Here is a 24174-nt window from a genome sequence, read left to right on the forward strand (position 1 = left end):
TGCCCGATATGGAGACAGAGAGGTCCAGGAAGGGGAGAGAGGTGTTAGAGATGGACCAGGTAAATTTAAGGTTGGGGTGGAAGGTGTTAGTGAAGTGTATGAACTGTTCGAGCTCCTCGTGGGAGCACGAGGCGGCACCGATACAGTCATCAATGTAACGGAGGAAGAGGTGGGGTTTAGGGCCGGTGTAGGTACGGAAGAGGGATTGTTCCACGTAACCTACAAAGAGGCAGGCGGGTACCCATGGCTACCCCCTTTGTCTGTAGGAAGTGGGAGGAATTGAAAGAGAAGTTGTTGAGTGTGAGGACGAGTTCGGCTAAGAATCTAGTCTACTGCATTCGCTGCTCACAATGTGGTCTGCTCTACACTGGGGAAACGAAGCATAGACTTGGCGACCGCTTCGCAGAACATCTACATTCTGCTCGCAAAAAAGACCCTGAGCTACCTGTTGCCTGCCACTTCAATGCACCACCCTACTCCCTGGCCAACATCTTTGTCTCAGGCTTGCTACAGTTTTCCAGTGAATCCCAGCGCAAGCTGGAGGAACAACACCTCGTTTTCCGCTTGGGGGCCCTACAGCTCTCCGGACTCAATATTGAGTTCAATAATTTTAGGGCCTAAACTCTCCCATGTCCCAGCCCCCCACCCCACACACCAGGCCTTGTTACCACATAGCCGCCATTACACACCCCCTGTTGTTAGTCACTAACAGTCCCCATTAACAACTTCTGACCCTCCCAGCTTGATCGTTAGCAACTCCTTTGTCTGTCCAACTGTCTTTCTCCCTCTTTGGGCTCTATCCTATCGTTTACTCCCTACCCCACTCACCTTCCTATTTTCTGCATATGAACTGACTTTTTCCAGCCACTATCAGTTCTGAGGAAGGGTCATCGGACCCGAAATGTTAACTCTGTTTTCTCCTTCACAGATGCTGCCAGACCTGCTGGGCTTTTCCAGCAACTTTGTTTTTGTACCTTCGACTTCTGTCCATTAAGTAATTCTGGTGTTTAATTTTCCAAACTCTCAAATATTTTCTTTAATAGCTAATTCAGCTGTATTGGTAATGTGTTTCAGGAGTCACATTATTGAAGAAAAAAGCTTTGTGCCTTGTGAAGAAATGTTGTTTGGCCGAATGTCTTTTAAAGGTTTTAATCCAGAAATAGAGGTATGTTTTTATATGAAATCTAATTTTATGCCTTGATCTCCATTGGCCTTTTGATGAAGGAATTTATCAGCACTTTTTTTTTAGCTGAATACATTGAACTACAAATTACATGTTTTAATGTTATTAAGTTAACTTGGGAATTGCTATTAAACAGACAAGGCTGTTCTGTGGAAGGGTCATCGGACCCGAAACATTAACGCTGATTTTTCTTTACAGGTGCTGCATCGAGTGTTTGAACTTTTTTAAGTCAACATTTTAAATTCTTTATCCTGCTACATCAAATTGTTCAGATAGAACTGGCGTGCACTGCTTAGAGAAGGGTGATTCATGAATCCTGTTAGAACCATTGTATCTGGAAACATTCACACCCTTTGTGTAGAATAGATTAGACAATTAAAATCGGCAAGTGCAACACTATTTTATGCACAAATATTTTCAGTACTGTGTATAATTCGCTATTGCTTTGGGATGATTAGGAATAGTGAGACAAGTTGGTTGCAGGGATGCAGAAAATGACTGCATGAGATGGTCAGACCATACCTAAGATGAGTTAGGCAGGGAACACAGTGAACTTAGAAGATGACGAGTGATTTCTTGGGGACAGGGCGTCAAAGGGTAATGTTTATGCCATGCTAAACCTACAAAACTATTAAATGGAGTGTTTTAGAACATGGGCTATGAAACTTATTGATTAGGATGCAGTTATAACATTGTTTTGAGTGTCTTATTTTAAAACAACCTAGGACTAGAGAGTAACACTAGAGACACATTGCAATGAAGTCAAAGGCTATATTTGTGTGAAGAGACAAAATAGGTTAAGAACCTGAAAGTGGTGTTTGAAATTATGATGAATTTGATTAGGTTAATTAGTAAAACAAGTATTTCCCCATTTGCTAATGAAACAGCAATTAGAGCATAAATACATAATCATTGCTGCAAAGGAGATGAAAGGACACTTTCTTTTAACAAAAACATTAGGACGCAGAATGGGCAACTGCAATGATGTTCTAAGCTGAATCCATGATAACAACTTGAAAGTAATATGGATATACATTTAATGGTAAGTTGGATGGTTATGGGGTGAGGACAGGACATTTAGACTAATTAACTCATTCAAAGAATCAGTACACTTATGATGGTCTGCATGGTCTCCTGTGCTAACCAAGAGACCTACTTCATTTGTGAGTGAACACATGTATAGCTAAGAAATTGGAAGTGTTGTATGTTTTTGCCAGCAGCTGGTCTGTTTGGTAGGTTAAGAGAAGAAAAATGAATGGTGAGGGGGTATTGAAGAGAATCTTGTCAGTAGCAGTGGTTTGAAGCTGATGCATAATGGCAAGACTTGAGGCAGTCTGAAGAAGTTGTCGTGCATGGTCTCCTTTCTTGAGAAAGGATGTACTGGCCCTGGAGGAGGTTCACTAGGTTGATTCCAGATTTGAGAGGGTTGGCTTATGAGGAGAGATTGAGTAAACTGGGACTATACTCATTGGAATTTAGTAGCATGAGGGAGGAGTCTTCTGGAAACATATACAATTATGAAGGGGATAGATATAGAACTCGGAGGCATAGCCTCAAAATAAGAGGAGCAAAGACTGAGTTGAGGAGGAACTTCATCATCCAACGAGTTGTAAATCTGTGCAATTCCGTGCCCAGTGATGCAGTTGAGACTACCTCATTGAATGTTTTTAAGGCAAAGATAGATTTTTGAACAGTAAAGGAATTAAGGGTTATGGAGAGTGGGTGGGTGGGTAAGTGGAGCTGAGTCCACAAAAAGATCAGCCATGATCTTATTGAATGGTGGAGCAGGCTCAATGGGCCAGATGGCTTACTCCTGCTCCTATTTCTTATTTTCTTGTGTTCTAAGGTTAAAATCTGTGAAATCAAACACAGGTGATTTTGCTGCAAGTTGAAATCACTGTGGATCACTTGCTGAAAAGGGGGAATATGATTTATGCAGTGAGGAATTTGAAGAAGACATGGGAGTTTCAGACAGTAAAATACTGGAAAAGGGAGATATTAACAAGGGCATCTTTTCAATGAAAAGGAAAGTCTTAAATGCAAATTTTGTGCCAAACATTCTTTTTTGATTAATATTGTACTTATTTATAAAGCTGGACTTTTATATTAAGTAACAAAAATAGATTTGTCGCTGTGATAACATGTAGAAGCCAATATAACCAGAAGCCATACTGCAGAGATACTCAACTGAACACCAAGGTCAGGTATTCAGGTCCTAACGTTGCCACTTTTGAAGCTGAGACTGAATTCAATAAACTTAATAATGTGTGATCCAGCTGCTGTTCATTTTACAAACACAGCTGGTTCACTAGTGTTTTCCAGGATGCCTCACCTGGTCAACATGACTTCAGTTTTTGTAGATTATTGTTAATTCCATCTGAAGAGACTGAGCAAACCACTCTATAATAGCAATCAATATGAATTTGGGCAATCTTGATTATTTACAGTGCATTATCAGTATTGCGCATTCCCCTAACATCAATTTTTTTAAATCTTATTAATTTTAATGCCTTGAATATACCAGAAAATTAGAAATTTAATAGCCAAGTGTCTCACTTTGGCTTTAAATTTGGAAAGTGAATCATAGCAGAAATTTATGAACTATTTTTAAAACAATCTAATGTCATCACATTCAGCATTATGCCACAATATCCATGTTGTAAAGTTAATAGATAAACGCTGCATTTATTCCAGAAACTGGTTGCACAGATGTATTCCCAGAATGAAAATGAAGAGCCTGATGAAGATGTTAAGATGGAGGTAGATGTTTCCGATGTAGAAATGGCTAGGAGGTAAGCTGTTCTATCTCCAAGGAATGCGGTTCTACATATTAACTGAATTTATCTATTTGACTCAGAATATAACAGACATTTAATAGATTGAAGTTAAAACGCAGTGCATATTTTAAGGTAAATTCTGAATGTTATGATTGCAGCAGCTTCTGAGGTGTTGCAGTATATCATTTTAAAAGGGGCCTTTTTTTATGATAATCATAAACCATGAAAATAATGCTGGAGTTTAAACAGAACAGGATTAGTGAATCATCAAAATATAACTAGAATAAGTGACCTCAATTTCAAGAAAGAGATTAGCATGAATAGATTTGTTGATTCAACCATTCTGATATTAAACAGTACCTGAGTAGAAAATAGTTGGATGCTGTGAGATGAGTAATACAGCACGGGAACAGGCCCTTCAGCCCATCATTATCGATTCTGACCAACAAACACTTTGAATTCAGCATCTCAGAGATTCCTGACTCTATCTGTTTAAAAAAAAATCATGAGGAACAGATTGACTATTACTGTGTCAGTCATTTCTCCATGATGCTTGAACAGTTTTACACACAATCAAAACTATTAAAGACAAAAGATTTTTTAAAAAAGTTTAGGTAATAGAGCACTGTAATGGTATCACATTCCACTACTATCTTCAGATGTCTCTAGTGGCACAAAATATCACTGTACTGTACTTATTGATAGAATAACTATCTTAGAATGTTAATCATATTGCAGATAATAATTGAGTCATAAATACAATATAGTTGTTAATAAATGCCTTAACCTTCATTAGAATATTTTTGTTGTACTTGTGAGGTTTTGAAATCCATGAGTACGACAATGCTGTGAAATATCGAAAGAATAATAGCTGCCTGTCCAATAGTCTTTATTGCTGTAAGACAGCTGTTTGATAACTCATTTACTTAAAGACTCATCTGAGTTTCAGAAGTTTGTCTGAAAATGTATGATATATAGCAACAAATGGTTATTGTACAAGTGTGAAAGTTTCATTATCTGTGGTGCTAATTTTTTTTCATAATTTTATGAAACAAATATATTGCATCTGTTTCCGTTTTGCTGAAGCAAGCCATATCATGCTGATTTCTTAGCTATTGCTGCTGTGTTGGTTGTTGAAGAGAAATTTGCCTTAACCCAGACCAAACTCCATTTCACTGCTGGCTATGGTATTTTTCTGAAGTTTACACTTTCTGCTAAATGATTTTAGCTTTCTGCTTGCTTCCTGTGATCTCTGAAACTGAAAGAACTGTGGATGCTGTAAATCAGGAACAAAAATAAGTGTTGCTGGAAAAGCTGAGCTGGTCTGGCAACATCTGTGAAGAAAAAAAAATCAGAGTTAACATTTCGGGTCCGGTGACCCTTCCTTTGTTCTGCATCTTCACAACACATGCTTATATTGCTCGATCCCTTGTCCAGTTATAAGGCATAAAGGAGGGTGGGAAATTGAGGCTAACAACCAGTTCAAGTATAATGTTGTGGCTGAAAATGGGGCTGATTTCTGTACCAAGTATATAGAGTCAAAGAGTTATGAAAACCATGGAAACCAACCGTTCGGGTCCAACTCGTCCATGCCAACCAGATATCCTAAACCGATCTAGTCCCATTTGCCAGTGTTTGGTCCATATCCCTCTAAACCCTTTCTATTCGTGTACCCATCCACATGCCTTTTAAATGTTGTAATTGTACCCACATCCTCCACCATCTCTGCCAGCTCATTCTATACATAGAACATAGAACATTACAGCGCAGTACAGGCCCTTCGGCCCTCGATGTTGCGCCGACCTGTGAAACCAATCTGAAGCCCATCTAACCTAAACTATTCCATTATCATCCATATGTTTATCCAATGACCATTTAAATGCCCTTAAAGTGGGCGAGTCTACTATTTTTGCAGGCAGGGCATTCCACGCCCTTACTACTCTCTGAGTAAAGAACCTACCTCTGACATCTGTCTTATATCTATCACCCCTCAATTTAAAGCTATGTCCCCTCGTGCTAGCCATCACCATCCGAGGAAAAAGGCTCTCGCTGTCCACCCTATCTAATCCTCTGATCATCTTGTATGTCTCTATTAAGTCACCTCTTAACCTTCTTCTCTCTAACGAAAACAGCCTCAAGTCCCTCAGCCTTTCCTCATAAGACCTTCCCTCCATACCAGGCAACATCCTGATAAATCTCCCCTGCACCCTTTCCAATGCTTCCACATCCTTCCTATAATGCGGTGACCAGAACTGTATGCAATACTCCAAGTGCGGCCGCACCAGAGTTTTGTACAGCTGCAACATGACCTCATGGCTCCGAAACTCAATCCCTCTACCAATAAAACCTAACACACCGTACGCCTTCTTAACAACCCTATCAACCTGGGTGGCAAATTTCACATGGACACCGAGATCTCTCTGCTCATCCACACTACCAAGAATCTTACCATTAGCCCAGTACTCTGTATTCCTGTTACTCCTTCCAAAGTGAATCACCTCACACTTATCCGCATTAAACTCCATTTGCCACCTCTCAGCCCAGCTCTGCAGCTTATGTCCCTCTGTAACCTACAACATCCTTCTGCACTATCCACAACTCCACCGACTTTGGTGTCATCCGCAAATTTACTAACCCATCCTTCTACGCCCTCATCCAGGTCATTTATAAAAATGACAAACAGCAGTGGCCCCAAAACAGATCCTTGAGGTACACCACTAGTAACTGAACTCCAGGATGAACATTTCTCATCAACCACCACCCTCTGTCTTCTTAGAGCTAGCCAATTTCTGATCCAAACCACTAAATCACCCTCAATCCCATGCCTCCGTATTTCCTACAATAGCCTACCGTGGGGAACCTTATCAAACGCTTTACTGAAATCCATATACACCACATCAACTGCTTTACCCTCATCCACCTGTTTGGTCACCTTCTCGAAGAACTCAATAATGTTTGTGAGGCACGACCTACCCTTCACAAAACCGTGTTGACTATCCCTAATCAAATTATTCCTTTCTAGATGATTATAAATCCTATCTCTTGTAATCCTTTCCAACACTTTACCCACAACCGAAGTAAGGCTCACTGGTCTATAATTACCAGGGTTGTCTCTACTCCCCTTCTTGAACAAGGGGACAACATTTGCTAGTCTCCAGTCTTCTGGCACTATTCCTGAAGACAATGACGACATAAAGATCAAAGCCAAAGGCTCTGCAATCTCCTCTCTCACTTCCCAGAGAATCCTAGGATAAATCCCATCCGGCCCAGGGGACTTATCTATTTTCACACCTTCCAGAATTGCTAACACCTCCTCCTTATGAACCTCAATCCCGTCTAGTCTAATAGACTGTATCTCAGTATTCTCCTCGACTACATGCACCACCCTCAGAGTGAAAGGATTGTCCCTCAGGTCCCTTTTAAATCTTTCCCCTCCCACCTTAAACCTACGCCCTCTAGTTTTGAACACCCCTACCCTGGGACAAAGACTTTAGCTATTCACTTTATTCATGCCCCTCATGATTTTATAAACCTCGCTAAGGTCATCCCTAAGCCTCCGACTCTCCAGGGGAAAAGAGCCGCAAGGGGCGGCACGGTGGATCAGTGGTTAGCACTGCTGCCTCACAGCACCAGGGACCTGGGTTCAATTCCAGCCTCGGGCAACTGTCTATGTGGAGTTTGCACGTTCTCCCTGTTCCGCCAGGTGCTCTGGTTTCCTCCCATGGCGCAAAGATGTGCAAATTAAGTGGATTAGCTATGCTAAATTACCCAAAGTGTTTAGGGATGTGTAGGTTAGGTGCCTTAGCCATGGGAAATACAGGGTTACAGGGATAGGGTAGGGGGATGGGTCTGGATGCTCTTCGGTGGTTGGTGTGGACTTGTTGGGCCGTATTACCTGTTTCCACACAATGGGGATTGTATTTAAAACAAAACCTATTCAGCCTCTCCCTATAACTCAAACCCTCCAATCCCGGTAGCATCCTTGTAAATGCAAAAATATGAATGTTAGGGAGGAAAAAATGTGTTTGCTTTATTAATCAGGTCAGCTTGTACGTCACAACTTACATTAAGTAGTTTGATTAGTTAAACTGTAAATTTAATATGGTATATGTGTTACCCCAGTCTTCGTATAAGCTACTGCCCTAGTTTACTTCTCACATTACAATGGTGACTACACTTCAAAAATACTCCATTCCTTTGAATGTCCTGCGATCCTGACAAATGCCATCCAAGTGCAAGGATTTTCAAGCTGATTTTACTGAATCTATAAATCTACTCATCACTGGTTCTCAACCTTAACTTAGTCAAAGCTTTCCTTTCTGACCTGTTTATAATCACAACACCTCTGCAATTTGAACCTTCGCTGTTGAATAATTGCACATTTTGGTTCCCAATTAAGATCTGATTCCATTCTATCTTTTTTTCTTTAGCTGCCCATCTTTTCTGTTTCCTTCCTGTAATTTAGTCATAACTTTTATTTCTCCCATCTCCAATTCTTTGCTTAAGCTGTTCCTGAAAACAGCCTGTTATTACTCCATTCCCTCTCTGATCGTGACCTATCTCATAATTTAGACCTCCTTGAATAAGTTCATAGCTACCATTGTCACTCTTAGTGTTATAAAGAGGACCTTTTAGTTCTTTCTTTAGGCAAGCCAACTACACTGTACTCCTAAAATAAAAACTGAAAGAACTGCAGATGCTGTAAATCAGGAAGAAAAGCAGGAGTTGCTGGAAAAGCTCAGCAGGTCTGGCAGCATCTGTGAACAAAAATCAGAGTTAATGTTTCAGGTCTGGTGACCCTTCCTCAGAACTGATGGTAGCTGGGGAAAAAAAGATTTCTGAAGAAGTGTTCCAACCCGAAACATGAGCTTTCCTGCTGCTCTGATGCTGCCTGGCCTGCTGTGTTCCTCCAGCTCCACACTGTGTATTCTCTGACTCCAACATCGGCAGTTCTTACTATCTCTGTAGCTGGGAAAATGTCGGTTTGTATGTAGAAAATAGGGAGGGGGATGGGAGGGAGTAAGCGATAGGATAGAGCCTGAAGACAGAGAAGAGCAGTTGGATAGACAAAGGAGTTGATAATGATCTGGCTGGGAGGGTGAATAGTGGTTAATGGGGACTGTTAGTGACTAACAACAGGGGGTGTGTAATGGCAGGCTATGTGGTAACAAGGCCTGGTGTGTGGGGTAGGGGGCTAGGGCATGCGAGAGTTTAGGCCCTAAAATTATTGAACTCAATATTGAGTCCGGAGAGCTGCAGGCTTCCCAAGCGGAAAATGAGGTGTTGTTCCTTCAGCTTGCGTTGAGCTTCCCTGGAACACTGCAGCAAGCCAGAGACAAAGTTGTTGGCCAGGGAACAGGTTGATGTGTTAAAGTGGCAGGCAACAGGTAGCTCAGGATCTTTTTTGCGAGCAGAACATAGATGTTCTGTGAAGTGGTCACCCAGTCTATGCTTCGTTTCCCCAATGTATAGGAGACTACATTGTGAGCAGTGAATGCAGTAGACTAGATTCTGGGAAGACCAGGTGATGTGTTGCTTCATCTGGAAGGTATGTTTGGGCCATTGGATGGTGGGAAGGGAGGAGATAAATGGACAGGTGTTGCACCTTTGCCAGTTGCAGGGGAAGGTGCAGTGGGGCAATTGGTGGACGTGTTGTGGGTGAAGGAAGAGTGGACCAGGGTGTCCTGGCGGGAACAATCCCTGTGGAAGGTGGACAAGAGAGGGGAGGGGAATATGTGTCTGGCGGAGTCTTTCCAGGGAGGAAAGACTCCGTCCCATTCTCTCAGTTCCTCTGTCTCCATCGCATATGTTCAGATGAGGATAACTTCGACAAGGGAACCTCCAAAATGTCCACCTACCTCCTCAATCAAGGATTCGCCAGCACTGTTGTCGACAGGGCCCTCAACCAGGTCCGACCCAGCTCCCTCATCTTTCACCCTCATCCCTTCTCTCCCCTCCTGCAACAGCGATAGGATTCCCCTTGTCCTAATCTACCATCCCACCAGCATCCACATCCAAAAGATCATCAAATGCCATTTCCGCCACCTCCAACAAGATGTCCTCCCCTCCCTTGTCCACCTTCTGCAGGAACCGTTACCTCCGGGACACCCTGGTCCACTCTTCCTTCATCCCCAACAACCCCCCACAGCACCTTCCCCTGCAACCAGCAAAGGTGTAACACCTACCCATTTACCTCCTCTCTCCCCACAATCCACGGGCCCAAACATACCTTCCAGGTGAAGCAACACTTCACCTGCACTTCCGGGAATCTAGTCTACTGCATTTGCTGCTAACAATGTGGTCTCCTCTACATTGGGAAAATGAACCGTAGACTGGGTGACATCTTTGCAGAACATCTACATTCTGCTCGCAAAAAAAACTTTGAGCTACCTGTTGCCTGCCACTTTAACACACCACCCTGTCCCCTGACCAACGTCTCTGTCTCTGGCTTGCTGCCGTGTTCCAGTGAAGCTCAATGCAAGCTGCAAGAACAACACCTCAATTTCCGCTCGGGGATCCTGCAGCCCTCCGGACTCAATATCAAGTTCAATAATTTTAGGGCCTAAACTCTCCCATGCCGTAGCCCCCTGCCCACACACCAGGCCTTATTATCACATAGCATGCCATTACAGACTACCTATTATTAGTCCCTAACAGTCTCCATTAACAACTATTCACCCTCCCAGCCAGATCGTTATCAACTCCTTTATTTATTCAAATGCTCTTCTCTCTCTTTGGGCTCTATCCTATTGTTTGCTCCCTACCCGATCCCCCTCCCTATTTTCGACATATAAACCAATTTTTTCCCAGCTACCATCAGTCCTGAGGAAGGGTCACCAGACCCGAAACGTGAACTGGGATTATTTTTCTTCACAGATCCTGCCAGACCTACTGATCTTTTCCAGCAACTTCTGTTTTTGTTGCACTGTACTCCTATCTTACTGACCAGTTCGTCTGATGCACTTTTTAGGAACTAACCAACCAGCCACTTGCAAGTTGCAGCTTTGTTGGCGATGATCACATTGTTATTTATGCTTTGAAAACATGGCTTAGAGGTAGCAACGTCGTGCTCTTTACTAAAGTTTTACCATCCATCTAAACTTTGTATTATCTATTGTGCCTGTTCCTTTGTGCAGCCTTTATTATCAAGGTGTACCTTGCTCCCTCATCCTGTGGCTACTTTTAGATTTTCATCTTGATCCACCCTTCTTTAAAATATTAATTTTATCTTATCATCTTCCCTCTTGTCCTACATTTTTCACTGAGAGACTTTCTCACCTTTCTTTGCTTTGACTGTCTCCTGAAATACTATTGGCTGTTGATGATTCAAACTCCCGCAACTCAATGTGCATTCCTGTTACTGATTGCACTCTTCTTTCATTTCCTAACCTTTCCTTCCATCAACTGTCTTGTCAAAAGATAGTACTACTTTGAAGCATTAATTTTACATATTGATTGAATAATGTGCAACAGTTAACATGACAAACTGTATGCATTCAGTGAAGCATTATCAAATTTTGTTTTTTCCAGATATGAAAGCTTAGTGGGAACCATAAAAAGGAAGTTTACTAAAAAGAGAGATCGATCAGCTATTCAAACTGAAGAAACAGAAGCTAGCACCAGGGGTGGTAAATGCAAGAAGACATTCATTAAGCCTCAGGAATAAATAACACCAGCGTGTCTTTAAATATTTTCCTATGTATGGCAATGAACTTCCTATCTGAAACTCTGCAGCAGCTGGATGTTTATTGTAATTATGGAAATATGATCTTTTGCATACTAAAATTAGAAAGTATTACCTCTTGCTGCAATGAAAATGTTTTCTGAAGATAAACAGATTCTGCTGTTTCCTTGTATTGAACAAATACTGATCATTCTTGATTACACTTCTGCAACATGTCATATGCACAAGTAAAATTCAGCTCACTTGTGCTCAAAGTTGACTTGAAGAAAAAAAATCCTGGGACAAAAACATATTAAGTATATGGTGGTGCAAACTTAATATATTTATATTTTGCAGATATAAAAACCAATATAGTAATTTTCTTTGCTTTGTTTCTTCTGCTAGTAGTATCTTTTAATATCTTAATGTGCTAAAAGTATAAATATTGTCTTTATGGTGGAGCAGATTATCTTATTCTGCACCTGTCAGGGATCTTTTCTTCCTATGTCCATTAGGAAGCATAAGGGTCTAGGCCCGAAACGTCAGCCTCTCTGCTCCTATGATGCTGCTTGGCCTGCTGTGTTCATCCAGCCCTGCACCTTGTTGTCTCGGATTCTCCAGCATCTGCAGTTCCTACTATCTCTGATTCAAAAAAAAATCAGTGATTTGAATACAGAGATGTTAAGGTTTTTATGCAGCACCCTCCATATACTGGCTGAATTATTCCAAATGTTCCTGAGACTTGATGCATACACTTCATGTTCATCAGCCTGTTTGTGAATTTCCTCTAAGCTCATTGCCCATAGAGATTTGTTTTTTGCCAAATTCCAGTTTTGTTCATGGCAAAACTGTGAGTTTAAGCTGTTTTGAAACTACAGCTGTATTGCATCATTTACAGAAAATGCAGTACAGTGAGTAATTAATTACCCTTTGCCTTGAGTTTGATTTAGAAATTAAAGTCTTATTAAGTACATTTTTAATATTCAAAATTATTGCAATCCTTTATAAGACAAAGTCTGGATACCTATTATAACTTATAACTTCAGAATTAATAAAAGTTATAGTGTAGATTTGGAAGAGACATTCTATGAGCAGAAAATAGAAATAAAGCCAAGATTATTAGATCTGAAATAAAGTCTTATCCTAGCAAACCAGACTCTTTTCTGAAACATTCTCATGGGGACGAGTAATGATTTTCTTCACATTTCCAAAATATACATTTTTTTACTCATATTTTGACGGAAGATAATTCTAATTGCAGCCCCACACAAAACCACAGAGCAAATATGGCCTGACACCTAGGTTGCACCACAGATTTTGATCTAATTGTATCCTCAGGTCATCAAATTAAATAATAGTCTCAGAGGTTTTGAGAAGTATGTCAGTTTTGCATATTGTTGCCACCACCACCATTCTACTGTTCCAATGAATATGAGTAATAGTCAAATCAAATTATTATCCCAGTGGAACAGCAGCAACAGAAGCGACTAGTGCCAACAGATGGAAGAATGAACAATCTGTGTGCACATCTGTGATTTGCATTATGCCATAGGAAATGTGGTTTTGCTGCATATCGGACTTCAAATTAGATCAAGTATGCACTACAAAACTATGGTAACTTGTAGTTGCATGCTAAAGTCATGCATGTAGACTGACCAAAAAAGTGAATGAAAGTCCAGTGGAAGAAATCAGACTCCATTTATGGAGCCAAATCCTGGTGCCTCGCTGCTAGGCTTTCGGAATAGGAAAGAGAGAAACTTGAATTTTGAACATGACTTCAGTATATTTAGAGGTTTTAAAAAAAAACTTCTTTTCAATCTTTATTCTTTCATGGAATGTGGATGACGCTGGTAGGACGAGCATTTGTTGCCCATTCCTAGTTTCCTGAATGACCGCCTTGCTAGATCATTTCAGAGAGCAGTTAAGAGTCAAATATTGGATAACTGGGGTCATGTGTAAGCTAGATCAGGTAAGATTTCATTCCCTACAAGATACTAATGAACCAGACGCATTTTTAGCAATGACTAAAACTGTCCTTAGATTTAAAACTTATTGATTTTAAATTCCACCAGATGCCAGTTACATTATCACTAGGCCACTGGCTCTCCCTTTGTATTTGTGTTTATCTTTTCAGCCTTTGTTAGTTGGCAGCCTTAGCAACTTGGTCATGGGAAGAAATTTTAAAATGAAGCGAATCATTAGATTCATTATTAGCAGTTGCTTATTCTTGACTGGAATTGGTGGGGGGTAAAATGAACATTATGATTTCATGGATAGATAATTCAAAGTTGGATGCTTTTCCAACTTTTCCAAATTCAATCAAGTAACCATAGATAAGTTAACACAAAATGGTGACTTGAGGCCATCCAAAAACAGTGGTGAATGATTTTGTTTTTGTGTGTAATAAACCAGACACATTTTATGTGTGAGATATACTTTATTTAACATGTTTTGTTCTATACATAAAAGATTATTAAAATTCTGAAAAGGTAGATCAAACAGAAGTCTTTTGCACCCAAGGCCTTGGTTGATGTCTTGCTCAGACCAGTAGAGTGAAGTTTTCTTTGTGCTGGCAGTCTGAGTCCAGTTCAAATTGGGTATTAGCCCCCAGTACAAATCAATACTTGATAATTTGAACCAAAAGTTACCTGACATTGGGAATTGAAGTATTCCACTGGTACAACCTGGGATGCTTTTCCTAAGTTGGTGATTAGGTCTGTATGGACACTACAGGGAAGCTGTTTCCGTTTCTAACTTTGCAATAGTTGGAACTGCTTTGTGCTGATGTTTGATATTGGAAACTCCCAGCATTGATAATATCATCTTGATGAGAACAGAGTTCCCAAGAAGTATCTTGTTTTTTAAAGAAAAGATTAAAATTCCTGTGCTATGCAGTCTTATTTTTCAAGGCAGTGTCAATTTTCTCTGCATTATCCATTCAGTACCAACAATGTACGCTCCTCAGAAGGTACTTTCAGTTTTCATTTATTAATCCTTATGCTGCTGCAATTGGTACAAATGGTTGTTACTCTGACTGTAACCATTGTTTGTTTTACCTTTGACATAGCTGTCCATTGAAACAATGCCCGCACTGGCTTTAAAAACATACCATACATGCTCATGTGAAAGTTGATCTTGTTAAAATTGACTGCTCTATAGTTGGTCTAAAAGCTATAGTTTCTCATACAACAGTCAGAAATCAACTAACATTTTAGGATTGGAGCCCAAGATTTCAGAGCCAAATAGAAGCTCTATGATCAGTTCAAAAACCTTGTCTTGTTATTCATTTAAAAAGGTTACACTTGAGAGAAACAGTAAACAGTTCATTTGGAGGCGATATCCCATATTGCCTTGTGGATTCTTTTGCTTACCATATTAGTTCTGCCAGGAAACATCTGCAGAGAAAGAGAATAGGAATTCTAATAAGAGGTCATTTATTTGAATTGTTACATTTGTTTTCCTCTGTCCAGATGCTGCCAAAGCTGGGTATTTTCAGAGTTAATGTTTCATGTCTGGTGTCCCATCTTCAGAACTTATAAATGTTAACTCTGTTTTCTTTCCTCAAATGCTGCCGGACCTGCTGAGTTTTGCCAGTTATTTCTATTTCGGTTTTTATTTCAGATTTCCAGCATTCACAGTTCTTTGTTTTATTATCTGTTTGGGCTTTTTCAGCAAGTTTCTGTTCCTGCAAATGCTGGAAATCTGGAATATTTTGCTTTTGTGAATACTTTGCTTCTTAAGTATCATGATTATTGAACACTGTGGAAACAACAGTATCCAGTGAAACCTATCATTGCAGATGATGCTTTTATAATGATATAAATAAACTGAAAGGCCAATACTCAAAAAATAACATACTGCAAAATTAGCTGCTAATCACTGGATATTGTCCAGATAAGACTTATTTTCTACAACAGATAAAACATACAGAAGCATACAATAAAATTAGTTTTAAGCAGAAAAATTACAGCTATGAGATCTGTGAATCTTAAATATGGCAATATTGCTCTATTCATGGTGCATTATACTAAGCATCATTACTTATTGGTATAGTAATCATAATCCTTATCTGAATATTAGAGGAACTGCAGCTCTTAGGAAACTTCAAATAATATTTTGGCATTGTAAATGCAACAAAGATTTCATTGTTCTGAGGAAGGGTCACTGGACCCAAAATGTTAACTGTTTTTTCCTTCACAGATGCTGCCAGACCTGCTGAGCTTTTCTAGCAACTTTGTTTTGTTCCTGATTTACAGCATCAGCAGTTCTTTCAGTTTTTAAAGATTTCATTGACCTTTACTGTCAATATCTCAAATATTTAAAGGACAACTGGCTTTTGGGCTTAAATTAAGATATGTTATCATGGGGGGTAGTGTTAAATTCTTGGTGATGTATTTTTGAATTGCACTTGTCACTATCTGTTGATGCACAGTTTGCTATCGAATAAACTTCTATTCAAAGTATACCAGCATGATTTTGTAGCACTTATACCTGTGATGCATTAGCTTTTTGATTTAAACCCCGCTCCACATAATCAACATTGAAAACCATTACTGGAGTGTCAGATTAAAACAGTAGAAGCTAAAGATCCTTTGGTTTTATACAGTAAATGCTAAAGTATTCTCCAGTATTACATGCAATGTTCCATCTCTGTCAGTACAACCAAAAATAGGTTGACAAATCATTCTTCACACTGTGGAGCTTGCTGAGTGTTGAATGTTTGTCATGTTTGTTCCACATAACAGTAAATCACTAACTGAAGTTTGAGCAATATAACGGTATTAAATATATATATATATTATTTTTTCATATATGTACATAACTTTCAGTGGCAGAGAAATTAGATATGCATTTAACAGTTTTGTGTTTAAATATGGACAGTGGAGAATGAAAGTCTGTTTCATTTTGGGGATCAATGTTTATATAAAGCACCAAAAACTTGTACTGCTTCAAATCTGACTGAATAATGTGCCTCAACACCAAACTCAGAAGATGACCTTACATCAAATGAAAATCAATACTTCTCCGCACTTGCCATCTATGTGACACCAGTTTGATGCTGAATCATAAGCAATTTATACATGGTTTCCACTCTTGAAGAATGGAGTCGAGGCTCATTTCACACAGCTGAAAAAATTTTATTTGATTCAGTTTAAACTGTGATTCTTGAGAATAAAGAATGGTGTACTAATTGCGTGCCAAATTGTATTCCAAAACAATGAGGATTTAGATGCTCCATATACAGTTACCTGGCTAAGAATATATATAAGTGCCTCAGAACTGAATCAGATCATATTTGTCCAATTATAACTATTACAAGCGATCTACTTACATTGTCTTTGATTCGACACATGTATTTGGAAATATCCTCTTCATTTAAGAGTCTCTTATGAGTTAGCTTTTAATAACTTTTTAAAAGTCCCACCATTTAAAAAAATTATTTTCGTGGCATGCTGAATTGAGGGCTAGAGAGATAGGGCAGCGAATGCGACAAGCTGGTTGGCTCTTCAAGGAGCTGGTACAGACACAATGGATCAAATGATCTCCTATCCTATAAAATTCTATGATTCTGAGTGGTTGCTGGGAAGGCCAGCATTTGTTGCCACAGTTAGTGGCCATTTCAAAGGCATTTAAGAGTCAACCACCTTGAGAGTTTTGGTCTGACATGTAGCAGGTAAGGACAGCAGATTTTCTTCCCGAAAGGTCATGAATAAACCCCCAGTAGTTTTACCCCCAACCTATGAAAAAATTTTGGTCACTATTACTAGAATTGGTTTATAATTCCAAATGTTTTAATTAATTTACTTTAAATGCCACTAGTTGCCATGGTGGAATTTGAACCTGTGACTCCAGACCACTAGTTTTGAGACTGGATTACTGGTACGATAACAGTGTCACTCCACAACTGACTATTCCTAATCATTATGCTCCATCCTCACACAATTCCAATAAAGTTGTTAGAAAACAGCTTTTTTTCATAAACTCATTGAATGGAATTAACTTCATTCACGCAATACGTTTTAATTGTTAATTTTAATAGATTCCTAGATGCACCTTTGGAGTCTTGAGATTGAAACAGGTAGGTAAAAATACAACCATTAGCTGACAGTGGACAAATGATATTACTAAATTAAAAAATATTCTTGTGTACTTTTTTTCTTGTCTCGTCTGAATTGATTGCCCGCATGCAAAAATCGAATGGAAATATGTTGCATGTGTATGTCACATAACTTGACAGAGCAGGGAGAATTCCCCATCGGTCTGGATTAAATTCGTTTCTGTACAGTTTTCCAATACAATGTGCCACGCAATCACTGGTTTATTTGAGTTCTTATTTGACAATCCATTTGTGTGTGTGTATATAATGTGTTATGGAAACTCAGTGCTATTCATTTTTAATGAGCTGAGGTAGGCTGCTAAGTCACAAATGAAGGTGTGAGTGAGTCATAGTTTGCAGCAAAAGAGAGATCATATGCTGGAAATTTTCATAATGCATTTTTGTTTGTTGCATATGTAAAGAAAAGAATTATATTAAAAAGTAAGAGATTGGCTTCAGTTAGTTTTTTGTGGATAGGTTGTAATGTGACTGAAGGCAACAGGAATTTTAATAAGGTTATTGTTTCACAGTAGATTGAGAGTGTTTACATTTTGAAGATCTTGTTAAAATGAAATTGCAGGAGAAATATGTTTTTTGTAATTGGAATATAATAAAAATATCAGTAGGATGTACACTTAAAAATGCTGGATTTGTTTAAATATAGTTTCATTAGCATTTAGAAGTCATGTGATCATATATAATTAGAAATATTTAAAATGCAAACTAAATGCAATGTTGACACCAGATTTATTTAGTGAATTGATACTTGTGCTGTGGAAGTCACTAAGAACACTGAAAATTATGCTGTATTTCTTGTATAACGTTCATCATCCATCATTTCAAATAGCTCCCATTATCACCACCATCACTGACATCCAATGACTCTACAGTTCAAAGTATTTTCGCTAACCATATGTAAGTCTGATAAGCGCTTAAACTGTTAGATGTCTTCATAGTTCAAGTGAATGAAGTATAGTACCTCCATGAAGATGTTAAAATTTTTGTCACGATGCTCTACTGATTTAAACAAGTATTCTGTCATGTGTTCTCTGATTCATAATATGCTTAGTTTTATTTTGCCAAATGCTATAACGATGATTTTATTAATATTACTGAGTATTGAAGTGCTTTAATTTGTCAGTGTATATTTTGTATATCCTGCCAAGTGTACATAGAGCAAACAGCCCTTTATTTAGATGCTGATAGATACCAGTAAGTCTGAAGAATAGCAGATTAAACCTGACAGTTGTCCTTATTCGGAAGTCAATGCTTTGTTGATCTGTTTCCATCATGTTTGTCATTTATTTACTGACTGATGGCGTTACAATTCTATCTAAAGTTTTATGCTGTCATAGTAGAATCTTATTTATGCTTATATTATTTTCTACTGATATTAGAAATAAAGCAAAGTGTAAAGAAAGTCTTCACAAGTGTAAGTGATATTGGACAGTATATATTGTAATCTCTGAAAAGTAGAAATCAAAATTGGATTTGAAAGAGCTGGTTGTTGTAAATCCCAATGGTTTGCATTTTAGTTGTCTAATAAAATTGATTTTGTAAGTTTATTATATTATTGCTGCTCAGACTTTCTTCAGAGTCTGCTAGTCTGTTTCACCAGAATAAGGGTCACTTGGCATTTAGCTGATTTTTGGGAGAACTAAAATCTAAAATTGCTATCTCTTTAAGCAAATCTGCATCTGTGATAAATATATTCAACTATATATGAGAACATCCATGACTGTTCTCTTATTCTTCCTTATTGGCTGTCTCGATTTCAAATTATTTCTCCATCTCTGCAGTCATTCAGTTGGGTAAACTGCTGAGGAGTTGAAGCATATAGAGGACGATACTGGGTTAGTTACACAAAAAAATGTAGCTGCAAGACCAGATCAAATGGTGAAAATTCTGTAGTAAATAATTTGCTAGCAGATTCTTCAAAAGTTTTCCATCTTTAATACTCAAGTCACAAGTGTGGTGGAATTTTCCCCTTTTTTGCCTAGATGTGTGCAGCCCCACCAACACTCAAGATGCTCAACACCATCCAAAAATTTACAGTTTGTTTCCTCCACTGCCAATGCATGCAGGTTATACAATGTGCAAGTTTTGTCTTTGACTGCAGCACCTAAATCCACAATCTCTACAACTAGAAAGATAAATACTTTGGGCACAGTGGCAATAGGATCACCCCCAAGTCACAGACCATTCTAACTTTGAAATATATCACTGTTCTTTCTTTGTCACTGGGTCAAATTCCTAGAGCTCCATTCCTTACAACACTGTGAGAAAACCTACCTTGCGGAGGCCACAATGGTTCAAGAATGGTTCAGTTCGACACCACATTTGCAAAGACAGTTAGATATGGCCTATAATTGTTGGCCTGCCAGTGATGTTCACATCTTGTGAATAAATTTTAAAAGAACACTCCTAAACTGGTAGTTGTCCCTCACTGAGTTTATTGATAAGATGCTGTAGGTGAATGCAGGCCCTATATTGGAAAGAGGGAAATTCTGTAAGTATCTGGAGGCTTGACAGAAACAGGATTGTTTTACGCCACACCAAAGATTTAAGAGCTGACAACACTGTCTAGGCTCTGGGAAGTGGGGTGGAATGGGATGATGGTGGCATAACAACTGTACGGCAACAGTTTAAAAATTCTACCATGCTTAAGGCAGAGAAAAGATATATAAACAGCCCTTTTTTAAAAAAAACATGCGGTGAAACTGCAATACATTTTAACAGTATTGCATTTTTAAAGTTGGTTGAACTAGATTAACCAACTACATGTATAAAACATCAGATACTAAATGTGTTATGGCAATTTTTGTTTCAATGATTGGCCACTTTATTCTAACAGTGTTCAAATAAACATGAAAAATTACGACAGTAGAATATCAGAATTTAAATACCAATTGTCAAGTGAAAGCAATTGTAACTAGTTAAGGGAAGTAATTTAATATACATTTGTTTTATTAAATCAGATAAAAGATGTTACATTTACCTTTAGACTTTGTGCTTTTCTCTGAGGGATTAATATACTGCTCACAGTAAGTTCTTGATCAGAGTATTGTCAGCGGAAGTGAGATGCTTTTCCTGAGTTAAGAGGAAAGGTGAAAAGTGGGCCTGTCTTGCAAGGTTACTGTGCCACCCAGAGGCCAGTTATGTAGCATCACAGTTACAGACTTGAGAATAGGGCTAAGGCTTCATCTTTTCCATTGGAACTTGATATTGGGGTTGAAATGGGGATCAGAGACCTACAATGTGTGATAACAGTCACCTTAGCAGAGAATTCCCCAAATTGGCCAATTTTTGGCCAGAAGGTGACTTGCTATCTAAATATAGGGAGCAACTAGGCTCTCAAAGTGAGGTCTTTCACCATGAAAGAAGTAAAAGTTTACAGTTCATTTCAGGGGAAGAAAGGGTATCTCAATTTTGAGACGCTTTCTCTGCAACTTATTAAAATTGCAACTGTCTTCAGCAATGTCTACAATTATCTTCACGCCCACAGATTTTAACAATGTGGAACAGGCTTCCAGTTGAGCAGTTAATGGTAATTCACTCAATACTAATCAAAAAGAGATGAATTTGTATAGTAGAGTTTGAATGCTGACATAAACATAGGTCAACATGTTGTTTGTATTATGATAGTTGTATAACTGTAGCAATGGAATGTACCAAGATGTAGGAGCATGTAAACTATTTGGCTGATAGAGTCTGCTATGTCATTCAATGAGATCATGACTGATCTGGTGATCCCCAAGTCTAATGGCTAGTTCCCCCATAACCTTTGATTCTCTTACTGATTAAAATTCTATCTCAGCCTTGAACATACTTAATGACCCAGCATTGACAGCTCTCTGCAGTAAAGAATTCTGCAGCTTCACCACCCTCTGAGAGAATAAATTCCTCCTCATCTTTGACTTAAATGGCAATCCTTACTGTGAGATTATGCCTTCTGATCCTAAGCTCTCCTGCAAGGGGAAACAATCCCTCAGCATCTACCCTGCCAAGCCGCTGAAAAATCTTGTTTGTTTCAGTAAGGTCACTGTCTCTCTTTTTAAAAAGCCAATGAATATGGGCCAAACTGAGACAACCTCTCCTCATAGGAAAATCACTCCATACTGGAATTAACCTAGTGAACTTTTTCTGGATCTGCTGCCAATGCCAGTGAATCTTTCCTTTGATAAGGGGGACAAAAACTGTTCACAGTATTCCAGGTGTGGTTTGACTAGTGGCGTGTATAGTTTTAACAAGACTTCCCTATTTTAATAGTCTATTCCCTTTGGAGTAAAGACCAACATTCAACTTGCTTTCCATTTTACCTTCTGAACTTGGATGCCAGCTTTTTGCAATTCCCACATAAGAGGCTCAAAATTCTTCTGTTCTGTAGTCTTTATAATAAAAACAGAACAATGAATAATGATTAGCTGTCTATTCTTCTTGGCAAAATGCATAATCTGTCATTTTCCCACGTTATATTCAATTTGCCCAAGTTTTTGCCCATTACTTAACATGTCTATATCTGTTTGACTTTGTGTCATCCTCACTGCTTGCATTCCCCCCATATCTGTGTCGACTACAAACTTAACGACAGTACATTCACTTTTGTCATCGAGGTCATTAATATACATTACAAATTATTGTGGCCCCAACATTGATGCCTGTGGCACTCCACCAGTTAGTTTGCCATCTTGAAAATGTCCCCCTTATCCCTTCGAATAAGTTAGCCAATCCTCTATCCGTGATGATATAATATTCCCAAGACCATTGTTACTAAGTAGCCTAATGTATGGTGCCTTGCTGACCACCACTTGAATATACAAATATAATACACTGGTTCCCCTGTATCTATCCTGCTTCTTACCTCCTCAAAGAATTATTATAAATTTGTCAGGCATAATTTCTCTTTCACAAAACTATGCTGATTATGGATTAATATGCAATTCTAAATGCTCTTAAATTGCATCCTTTATTCTCAACTCTAACATTTTCCCATTAATAGATATTAAGCTAACTGGCCCGTAGTTACCTTTTCTTTGTTTCCTTCCTCTTAGTCCTTTGAATAAGAGTGTTATATTGGCAGTTTTCAAAACCTCTTGGACTTTTCCAGAAAGTGAAAATCCTTACAAGATTACAGTGTGTCCACTATCTCTGTGGCTCCTTCCTTTACTATCCTTGGATGCTATTCTAGGCTATCAAAGAATCATTACAGTGTGGAAAGAGGCCATTCAGCCCATCGAGTTTGTACAGACCCTCTGAAGAGCAACCCACCCTGACCCTATCCCCTGTAACCCTGCATTTACCACCTAATCTTCACATCCTTAGACACTATGGGGCAATTTAGCATGGCCAATCCACTTAACCTGCACATCTTTGGATTTGAATACCCAGAGGGTGCCTATGCAGACACGAGGAGAACATACAAGCTCCCCACAGACAGTCACTTAAGGCTGGAATCAAACCCTGGTCCCTGGCAGTGCTAACTGCTGTGCCACCCAAGGGATTAGGTCCAAGCAATTTATCAGCCTTTTATCCCATTAGTTCTTTGAATTCTTTTTCTCCAGTGATTGTTATTCTATGTATTTTATCCCTCCTTTTGCCCCTTGATTTCACATTTTTGCCATGCTTATAGTGTCCTCTACCATGAAGACTGATGCAAAATATTTATTCAACTCTTCTGCCATTTGCTGGTTTCCTATTATTTCCCTAGCCTCATTCCCTGAAGGAGCTATGTTCATTTTGACATCTTATACCCTTTTATATATTTAAAAAAGCTCTTACTGTTCATTTTACATTACTTGTTGATTCACCCTCGGTTTATTTTCTCCCCTTTATTTTGGTCTGTTTTTTAGATTTAGATTTTAGATTTTATTGTCACGTGTGCTCATGTACAGAAGTATAAGAGTACAGTGAAAAGTGTATAATATCACTACACATAGTGCCAAAGGTATGCAGGTACAAAAAACGTTTAGGTACAAAGTAGTAAGAGAAAAGGTTAAGCATTACTTCATAGAATAGTAGAAAAATAAAGAAATAGGTAATAGTTTACATGAAAGTCTTTCTGCTTATCTCACTCTGCTGTCTGTTCTCAACACCACCATCGCCGATACTGTTGCTGCTGATGGAACAGCCACTTCTCTGATCGCCACCGGTGTCTTGGGAACATGCCCAGGCAGGATTCACTTGCATGCCAAACTGAGACACTGCCATGAGTTGTCGAGAGACCAGCCAACATACTGCTAAGAGAGTAGGCTGAGAGACCATGCCGGGACCCACCATGAGCTGCTGACAGACCAGGCTGAGACTCACCACGAGCCCCTGAGAGACCAGGCTGAGACCCACCACGAGCCGCTGAGAGACCAGGCTGAGACCCACCACGAGCTGCTGAGAGACCAGGCTGAGACCCACCACGAGCTGCCGAGAGACCAGGCCAGGACCCACCACGAGCTGCCGAGAG

General features: G+C 39.1%; 1 protein-coding gene across 1 annotated transcript in view; it reads left to right on the forward strand.

Moving 5' to 3' along the window:
* mphosph6 (M-phase phosphoprotein 6) overlaps positions 1 to 16086 on the forward strand; it is a 47309-nt gene extending 31223 nt beyond the window's left edge. Inside the window, exons 3-5 of the mRNA XM_048605788.1 lie at positions 1075 to 1165; positions 3878 to 3975; positions 11491 to 16086. Coding sequence (XP_048461745.1) covers positions 1075 to 1165; positions 3878 to 3975; positions 11491 to 11626 — 325 coding nt within the window. The 3' untranslated portion in view covers positions 11627 to 16086. The remainder of the gene's footprint in view (positions 1 to 1074; positions 1166 to 3877; positions 3976 to 11490) is intronic.
* Positions 16087 to 24174: the final 8088 nt, after the last annotated feature.

This window comes from Rhincodon typus, chromosome 15 (genome assembly GCF_021869965.1).
Source record: "Rhincodon typus isolate 14 chromosome 15, sRhiTyp1.1, whole genome shotgun sequence".
Lineage (NCBI taxonomy): Eukaryota > Metazoa > Chordata > Chondrichthyes > Orectolobiformes > Rhincodontidae > Rhincodon > Rhincodon typus.